Source organism: Centroberyx affinis, unplaced genomic scaffold, assembly GCF_046629955.1.
Source record: "Centroberyx affinis isolate AG114_WGS23_722 - 3 ecotype Tasmania unplaced genomic scaffold, CSIRO-AGI_Caff_v1 ptg006555l_1, whole genome shotgun sequence".
Taxonomy (NCBI): Eukaryota; Metazoa; Chordata; class Actinopteri; order Beryciformes; family Berycidae; genus Centroberyx; species Centroberyx affinis.
Window position 1 is genome coordinate 72,749 of NW_027283318.1, and position 10,529 is coordinate 83,277.

The 10,529-nt window shown below is 38.2% G+C and overlaps 1 protein-coding gene across 1 annotated transcript in view; it reads left to right on the plus strand.

The window, feature by feature from the left end:
• The window catches only part of rragd (ras-related GTP binding D), a 50,745-nt gene extending 40,451 nt beyond the window's left edge, over nucleotides 1–10,294 (plus strand). The window contains exon 7 of the mRNA XM_071512819.1: nucleotides 8,393–10,294. Within this exon, the coding sequence (XP_071368920.1) occupies nucleotides 8,393–8,544 (152 nt within the window). The 3' untranslated portion in view covers nucleotides 8,545–10,294. The remainder of the gene's footprint in view (nucleotides 1–8,392) is intronic.
• Nucleotides 10,295–10,529: the final 235 nt, after the last annotated feature.

Genomic DNA, 10,529 nt, shown 5'->3' on the forward strand with positions numbered 1-10,529 from the left:
TATTACGTTATTGGTTCAGAAAATGTATTACATTATTGGCCAGTTATTACATTATCGACTTTTATTACATTAAGAACGGAAAAATTATTACTAGTTAGATAGTTATTGGCAGTTATTACATTAATGGTAGTTATTACATTATTGGCTGCTACAGGGCCTCTGCATCCGTGCTTGCCATCAAACTTTCTGATGGTGGTGGTGAACCAGTGGGGTCTTTTTGGGTTGAGGGTAGAATTGACAACCATACCTTGGTAACACAACATAGTCTTACCAATACCATAAAACTCTATAATAGAATCACCAATATGTATGTTTGTATTTTAGAATTGCTGTTGTCATTGGCATAGAGGGTCATTCATATGCTGGACTGTAATGGTTTTAATCCATTTTAATGTAATGTAATGGTTTTAATCCGTTTACTGTTTTTAATCAATTTATTGTTTTAATCAATGTACTTTATGTAAAGCACTTTTAGTTGTATTTAGTTGTAGTTCTATGTATTCTGTATGAATAATGCTATATAAATAAATGTAACATCAATCAATCAATCAATCAACATTTATTAATATATAGCACTTATATATTTTTGTGCAAACAAATGCAATGTGTTCAGATTAAAATTAAGAAAATAAAGTCAAATACAGTTAAAATACAATTAAGAATACAATAAAAAAAATAAAGCTACAATACAGATAAAATAATAAAATACAGATAAAAAATTAAGTGTGAGAGACTTGCAATAAAATGAAATAAGATAAGTCAAATAATAGTTCTAAGAAAAAGCAAGGCTAAACAAGTACGTCTTAACCTTGCATTTAATAATGTCTACTATTTGAAAGTTAAAAATTAAAATTAAATTCTAAAATTAACTGGTAACCAGTGTGGGGACTTTAAAACAGGAGTAATGCATGCTCTCCTTCTGGTTCCAGTTAAAACTCTAGCAGTAGCATTACTGAGTGATGCCTGCTAGTGATATGGGAGATTATGTTCTCTGTCACTGGCTTCAGTTTTGTAATCATGTTCTCTTGTGAAGCTTTAGGCTCAGTTACCAGAATTCCAGTCTTTGACCCATTGATCTCAGAAATGCAAAATCCTCCCAAGGAAAGTGCTTGCTACACAATTGCACATTTTCCAGCTTCTCTGTAGCTGTGCCTGAGGCTGTTGCTGTTCACAGTTGCTTTCAGCCATTGTTGTCGAAGTTTATTGTTTCCAGGGAGATGGTGAAAAAATGTTTGACCCTTGCAGTCTGGCACATAACGATTTAACATTTTGTTGCTTGCCTGAATAAAATACAATAAACAAATCAACAGTCTTTATCGTCTGAATGAAATCCGCCCCCCTCTGCCCTTGCTGATTTACAATGGAAAAGAGTGGCACTTCGAGAGAGAGCTGTGATGTTCAAATACTGTTTTAAATGCCCTTCATACTCTTTAAGTTAGCCTCTTTTAGTTTACAGTTTTTTTTAAATCTTAAACTTTCTTATTAGTGTCTGTTTCATTCCTTTAATTCTTTACATATAGCATTTAAAACAAGTGCAAATGGTGAAAATGCTCAGTGTACAATTTAACAAAATCTCCTGAAAAGAGCTATACTATTTTGTAATCTAAATTAGACTATTGGTGACCAATAGAAAATAGAATACAAAGAGCTGTAAAAAGACTTTAGATTGGTTCAGCTGGAGTTGAGGCTAAGCCTGAAATCTTGCCTGACTGGGACCAGGCTAGTCTGGAAGGATACATTCTTAACTTAACTTAACTTAACTTGTCGAACCACATTTCCTGAAAATAAGACAGACTTACTGAAGTAAGCCTATCTTAACCGGTAATCTAACTTTGTGAAACAGCCCACAGGTTCTCAGCTCATTCTACTATTCTACTCTGCTCAGTCAAACTCTATTCTGTTAACACAGGAAAGGTCCTTGGTGGAATGTTCCTTTAAGGCAAGCCCACTAGTGAAAATACCCATTTTGACTGGATTGGATGTTATATTTTACATCTGTAGTTGTATTCAATATACAAAACAATTATCAAAAACAACTATGAGTAGTTGATTTATGAATCGAAGCCTGCGAAGCTAGTTGCAGGCGGACGACTTGAGTCACACTGCAGTCACACGATACACACACTACTCATACAACTCTCGTCAAGCGCCCCCCTCTCAATAAGGCGGTCTATTTAAGCTTTCCGCACCTGCTAACACACTATCTAACTATACTGAACAAAAATATAAACGCAACGCTTTTGTTTTTGCTCCCATTTTTCATGAGTTGAAATAAAAGATCTAAGACTTTTTCTATGCACACAAAGGGCTTATTTCTCTCAAATTTTGTTCACAAATTTGTTTAAATCCGTGTTAGTGAGCACTTCTCCTTTGCCAAGATAATCCATCCACCTGACAGGTGTGGCATATCAAGATGCTGATTAAACAGCATGATTATTGCACAGGTGTGCCTTGGGCTGGTCACAATAAAAGGCCACTCTGAAATGTGCAGGATTATCTTGGCAAAGGAGAAGTGCTCACTAACACAGATTTAAACAAATTTGTGAACAAAATTTGAGAGAAATAAGCCTTTTGTGTGTGTAGAAAAAGTCTTAGATCTTTCATTTCAACTCATGAAAAATGGGAGCAAAACCAAGTGTTGTGTTTATATTTTTGTTCAGTGTAGTGTTGAATAACTTGAATAATTTAAATAGAATTCAATTCTAGAAATTAAAATGAAACTACTTCTCATTTAGTTGGGGACATTTTAGAACCCCATCTACGGCTCATAGAAGTCCCCAGAACCCAGTTTGAGACCCACTGCTGTAGAGGCATGGCTAGGTGGGGAGATGAGGTTGACCTTGTAACCATAAGGTCACAGATTCAGTCCCTTATAACAATCCGTCCATCCCTGCAAAAGTGACTGTCTGTTGAAATGCTTGTGTGCAGTGTGTGTGTATGAAAGAATAATGCAATGATGCATCTCTTGTATTCCTGATTACATATGTTTTACAATGTTATAATATTGCTCCAATATAGATAAAATTAGGTTTGCAGAACTTGCCTTTTTGCTCAACATTCATCATTCTGGGCTGTAATAAATTATATTTGGCTTTCCTATCAACAAGTACATTTAGATGTTTGGCAGGTTTATTATTCCAAATGGCTAATCCTTCTCTGATAAGAATGTTTCATGGAGTATTTGCATAAGTGATGTGACCACTGTCAAACTACAGGCTGCACCTCTGAAAGAAGAGAAGAGAGGATTAGCCGTTTTTTCAAAATTATTTGGCATTTCTGCTTTATAAGAGAGTGACAGGAAAGGTAGAAAGAATGTTGGTGTAGGATAATGACTGTCGCTCTAAATTGTCCTCAGGTATGAATGTGAGTGTCTATCTGTGTTAGTCCTGTGATGGACTGGAAACCTGTCCAGGGTGTCTGCCTGTCGTCCACCCACTGCATGCTGGGATAGACTCCAGCCCCCCATGACTCTGAACAGGATTAAGCGGATGGAGAAAATGAACCAAGGAACATTGCACAGTGATATTTAAAAATATATATTGTACTGTTTTGAGCAATTCGAGGGCAAATGAGGGCAGATTGGACAAAACCAAATTAAAAATCTGGCTTAAAGCTAACCAAACATGCAACAACTCTTTTGCAGACTGTAACTGACATAATCTTTAAAGTACATGCACTTTGCACTGTTTTTTTAATTCTGTACACTTCAGAGTTTTGTGTATTATGTGGTAGCGTTGAGTGTTTGTAATTGTGTGGACTGTATATACGTATGTTTTCAATTGCCAAGGGACTGCAGATGAAAATGAGCTCTAAGCTAAATCTGGTACAAAACATCAAATGGTAACATGTTTAACATTGTACATGGTCATAAATGGTACATGCATAAATAAACTGAAAACAAATCAAAAGCCAGAAATATACCCATTTAACTTGATAACCCAACTTTATTGCAATACTAAGCACTCCAGAAATCCTGAACATGCTTGCTAAAGTTCAGTTACACCAGTGAGTGAAGTGACAGCAGCCTAGCTAGCCTCCCCAAAGAGCTGTGCTCTTCCCTCCAAAAAAATCAAAACTCTCTAAAGGAACACACATCCTGGCTTGTGAGTGCAGACTAACAGCATCTATTTTGCCCAGTTTGACAGTTTTTTGGGCTAAGCAGCAGCTCTGAGTGCTAGTGACCTTGTAAACGTTCCACTCTACCTGCAGGCTTCATTGTTGCCTCAGTGTTTGCTGGCCAGGAGAGGAGAAAAGTGTAAGGGGCTGCCAGCTGCCAGCAACATGAAGCAAAGACTCTTGGATGATGTATACAGGCGAAACAAAATCATGTTTTCTGACAAGTATTTGCCTGCGAGTCAACAGTACAGTGTGTATATATCGGAAGGTTACATATGTAGCCTAACGATGGTTCTCTGAGGGAAGAGACTCTCTCTCTCTCCGCCCAGTTACATATTCCATGTGTACAGTATAAGAGCACCTGTGCCCCACACTATCATTGGTTATAATTTTAACAGGGCAGCCTCGAGCTGGAGAGATAGCCTCTTCACTCAGAGAACCATGGGTACATCTGTAACCTTCCATTCTCTATTGTATCGAGACTATCTCTCCACCTAGTTGCATATTCCATATGTACGGGGATTCTGTAGACACACCGTGACAGGATTGAGCAGTATCAGCCCCACAACATAGGCTGACCAGACTGTTCTTTGAATGAGATGTTGCTGCCACCAGGAATGCTCTAAACAAAAATACACATACTGGTGTGCATTCAAAAGAAACATACACCAGCGTGGATGCCAGTGGGGCCACTGCCCATTGCCCGCCTCGCAAGCCTCGCAAATAATAGGATAACAAAGTGTTTTTTCAAAGCAGTTGACCGGAGTTTTCCCTACCTGTAGCTGCCGGGTCTGTGGTGTCTCACGTTTCACTCTTGAAACGGTTAGCCAATCAGAACAGAGGGTCTTTAATGTTAATGAGCCTTAAAGACACAGCAACAAAAACAACCTGTTCTTTGTGAGGCTCAGAGAGATGCGTACAAAATGGATTGAGAGTGTTTTTGGTACATGACACCACACAAACAGCTTTTAATGGACCTCAAGACAGAAAATAAAACGCTGGAAAGTGTAGAATATGGGACCTTTAATATCCATATTATATCCTTCCCAGCCCCAAACCCCCAACATTACTGTTTACCATTATTGCAGTGTTAACAATTATTTTTGCATGAATGCATTTTTAGTTCAGCAATCTGGCTGAGGAGTCACTTTGAATTCTAATGTATGTCTCTCTCTAGTTCATATATCAGCATTCATGTCACAGTCTGTTTCTTGGTGTCGAACATAAGCCATGATGCACTTTTTCACCTCAACTTCAAGCCAGTCAATTCATTAAGTCGATTGCCGGTAGAGGCATATTTAGACAAAATTGAAACAAACGTCATAACACAGTCTGTTGATACATTAAGGATCGGAAATGAATTCTCACAATTCGATTAAACAAGATTTCTAGTTGATTTCTGGCTGTGTTAATTAACTCACAGCCCACTAATTTAATATGAATATGCGTACACAGTGGCACAAATTGTACAGTCAATACAGATTAGATTTGCCGCACACTGAAACTCATAGACTTATAGACCTAGATGTTTGGCATCCCTGCTTCATCAGATTTGCCCATTAAAGACATTTCTTCCGATGGTACCATCTTTTCTTTCCTGCTAATTTTCTCTCTGTGAAATCATATTTACCTTGGTTTTTGTGATCAAACACTCTCTCTGTACTTTCTTGCCCCAAAACCTGTCAGTGTCTCTGCTGCTGGGACTGAACCTGGATAGTGGCAGCACCTCACTAATATCAAGAAGACAAGGCCACGTTTGAAAGGAGCACATTTCAAAGCAGCTATTTTCCACTGTCACATTGTGGATAATTCAGATAAATGCTCTGCTAAGGATGGTTCGTCACCTTTAATTCTGCATGGAAACTGAAGAGGTTCTGTTCTGCGGTATTCTGTTAGGTACAATGACATCACCAGTCTCAGTCAACAGCTCAATGATGGGGGATGGATGACCCTTGAACGTAATTAGAGATGATTATTGAGCTTAAAGAGTAACTAAATCACACCCAAATCTTTGGTGAAGCCTGACACCTAATGGTGAAAAGAAGGGTACTGAACTGGTTTTTGGTGCCAGATAATGTCACCCTCTATAGAGTACAACAGGTGGCGACATCACCTGGCACCAAAGACCAGCCAATAGCAGATGGCCAATTCAGTTCCCTACTTTACACCATTTGATGTCAGGCTTCACCACAAATTTGGGTTTGGGGTTTTGTTGCTCTTTAAAGGAAAAATCCACTCTAAAACAGTTAAACAATGTACCTAGCATTTCTGGATCCATTTGGTGTTTGGTTGTGTATTTGTCTTATTCCCGTGGATAACTGGCCAAATGTAGAAGACGTTGCACCACATCCAGATATTTCCTGTGCAGCTACAATGGAGTTTGACAGCAGAACATTTTTCAACTACCTAAAACACCAGTGTCAGTCCCTCTGAATCAAAGAGCAAGGGCTTCTTTCTAGACCCACCATTTTAAACTGAAATTCATTCAGGGAGAAATCCATCATAGAAGAGGCTGAGATACCAATTTCTCCACCGACAGTAGCCTCAATAGGCCAGAATGTAATTTGAACAACACAACGTGGTACACCACTGTTTTATCCTCTCTCCACTCTTATTTTTTTTTTGACTGGAAAACGTATTTCGCTGCCGCTCTGTCCACCTACATGTACAGCACAGAGATCCCACTTCTTTGGAGGTTGTTGAAAGGCATTCTGGGAAACGGAGGAACTCACAAAACTAAGTAGAAGTAGATAAGGCAGGTTGAGGGAAAGTGGGTGCGCCAAAAAAATAGATTACAGCACTTCATCACAAAATAACGCCTGGAATGCATTGAACATCGCAGATTGATGATAACTGACAGACGGGGTAATTTTCCTTTAAAGGAATGCACCAAGCTTTTAGTAGATTGTCCCATCGATCAACTTATCTGGTAAGTGATGAGAACATAGACACCAAAATCATTCATGTGTCCCTGGTAGATCCTTGGCTCAGGTGCTCCATGATAACACTTTTGTGCTCACTTAACGTCTTGAGGTCCACCTGAAGTTCAGATACTGTACACAATTGAAACAAATTAGTTAAATGCTGGTGTTATGTAAATACATAAAGAGATTATCTTCATCTCAATCACTCGGTCTGTTAATGCCTGAATTCTCCATATGACAATATATACAGCTACTACGGTTTAATATGTGCTTTTTCAGCATTCCTGACAATTAAATCTCATCATGTAAGCCTATTTCATGACTGTAGAAGCAATTAATGTATGTCTATCTAAAGAAATATTTATTATGCATCTGTATCTCCCTGTCTAATCTAGTGTTGCAGGAGAATTTTGCGTCTACACTTCTCACACTGTCTTTGTGAATCTTGCCTTGCAGCACTTCAAAATAAACTTTACTTTTAATAAATGTGTCCTTTGTCATACAATTGTTTATGCCCTGTCCAATTTTTATTCACTTTATTTTTTGAGTTGGATCTGTTATTGTATTGCTGTAAATTGTGTTTTGACTGTCATGAGCATTAAATTTGAGCTTGATAATTGAGATAGTATAATTAGCATCTCTTAATCAGGCACCTTCATAAAGTGACATCTACCTGTATTTCCAGGTCACATATATGGAATATCTGTATCATATTGAGTTTCAAATTATTACTGAGTCTACCCAACATTAAAATATAATTCCCTGATATTTTCATTTCCTTTGACACTTTGAAGTCTGTGGAAAATTACCAAAGAATTGGCGTATTTTACAACTTCTTCCCATTTAATTGCAAAAAATATCATGAGGATTGAACAGTGCACACATTTGGTCCAGTACACTCATAATACAATACACAATAATTAGAGATAGTGAGCATGAGATTATGAAACTGATAAATCAAATGGAGGAAAAAAATTACGTAATTTCTTTCAATTTAAGATAACAGAAATTATTTAAAAGATACGTTATCTACATACTCTACCATGCTTTGTAAGCTCAATAATAAGTGCACTCATGGCGAAAACATAATAGATCTAATTAATGATCAGATTATTATGTGTTTATTTGAATTAGATCTCAGCTCCCTAGTTGATCAGCTGCCTTCATCTCTTCTATGGAGAATACAGTAACCTCTAGAGGTCATCGAAGCGCATCATCTCATTAAGCATTACCTGACTGACTGACTGACTGACTGACTGACCTGAATTTGCCCTTGGCGGCGCCGTGGGAAAAACACTATTTTGAATGTATACTCATATACATTAACTCTGCCTTTTCTTTGTGCCTTACAGGACTCATCGACTACAACTTCCACTGTTTCAAGAAAGCCATCCAGGAAGTCTTCGATGTTCGAGTGAAGGTTCAACAGAATCGCAAACTCCTCAGTCAGAGGAGGTGGAGCAAACAGACTATGACTAATGGAGTCCTCAACAACCCACACTGAGAGCTGGTGACATCACATATCAGTCACCCAAAAGTAACTGAACTTTACCCTGACAAGTCAAAGAGATACCATCCTCATTCAAAGAAATACATCAAACTTGTGAGAGATTGTCCCATTCAACTTAGCTGTTAAGTGATGAGAACGTGGACACCAAAATCATCCATGTGTACATCATTGACTCCGGTGCTCCATGCTAATTTTAGCTTTAGCATACACTATGTTGAGTGATAATAGGCTCCATGCTAACACTTTAGCATACACTATGTTGAGTGATAGTAGGCTCCACGCTAACACTTTAGCATACACTATGTTAAGTGATGGCTCCACGCTAACACTTTAGCATAGACTATAAGAAGTGATAGAAGGCTCCATGCTAACACTTTACCATACATTATGTTGAGTGATAGTAGTTAATAGTAGTAATTGTTAGCATAGAGCCAGCTATCACTCAACATAGTGCTAAAGTGTTAGCAGGACCAGAGCCAGTGATCTGCTGGAGACAATGGATTATTTTGGTGGCCATTTTCTCTTCACATAATGGTAAAGCTGACCAATGGGACAAGCTTAAAAAATAATTGGTGTATTCGTTTAAAATCCTCATGTCCTGCTTTTCCCCTGTTATTATTATTATTATTATTGTTAGGGGAAAAGGTGATGGATGGAACTGTTTTTACAGTTGGAGAGCACTCTGGCACTATCATGGTTTTTGGTTTTTCCACTGCACAGGTCCACTGTGCTGTACTCATGCTGGCATCATGCGGTATGCAATGAAATGGGGGTGTGGGCAGTGGACAGGGCTTTGTATGTCCATCCGTCCATCAACATGATATCTCAGGTGATATCTCATACACCACTGGTCTGGTTTTGATGAAACTTTGAGGGATGATGCAATGTTGCACAGTGTTCCAGCATTTAAAAAATCCATTGATTGGCCTGATGGGGAGGCTATAATTTAAGGTCAAAATTTTAAAACTTAACTGCTACATCACTTGTCTGATTTTGATGGAACTTGGAGGGCTGATGCGTGTTTGCACTTTGTTCTGGTGTTTAAAAATATTACACTGCTTGGCCTGATGGGGACGTTATTAAAGGCCAAAATTTCTAACTCTGAAAGACCATAACTGCTTAACTACCAGTCCAATTTTTGGAGGGATGATGCATCTTGTTACTGATGGGCCCAAGGGGTTCCTGCATCATTTGTGGGGAATGACATGTTCACTGTTGCCTAGTTCCAATGTGCTTTCAGTTCAGGTATGCAAGAAGCCTGTTGATAAGGCATCCAAACATTTCAAAGGGAGCTGGGGAGGATGTCTTCATTACGTCTGTGACACGCAATCTATAGCTACAGTATGTTTCCATCAAACTGTAATGTGAATTTTATAGAAGCTTTTGAAATGTTACAAAAAATAAAATGAGAAGTAGGTGTGTTTCTAGCATCTGGGTCGGAGCGATTAAATTGGCTTCCTGAACATCAAAAGCACCCCTCATCCACTAAAATAAATTAAAGAGTCTTCCAATGATTGATTATTATTGATTATTAATGGGCAAGTTGTTATTTTTCTTTCATGTTTGCTAATGTTGGCCATAATTCATGCTTTAATATACAGACGAAACCACCATTAGTAGCAACTAATGGTCAAATAACGTTGCACATGTTAGAAACGACACGTGTGATTTTGTAATGCAGCAACTAATGGTAAAATAACCGTGATGGAGAGTAACAGGTATGACCAATTGTTCCAATGGAAAACCCAAGGGTGCTGATATTGTACCAAACCCCTAGCAAGGTATTTGTGCAATGGCAACACTCCTTATATTTCTCCCTTGCACACAATAGCTGTTACTTGTAGTCACTGCTTCAGTGCATATGACTTGGCAAGTCTACATTTTAAATGGATTAATGTAGTCTAACAGCAAAATGAAATAACTGTGACTTCAGTGGTGATTCGGCTGCATTCAAATTTGCTTTGGGTTTTTTCAGTTTA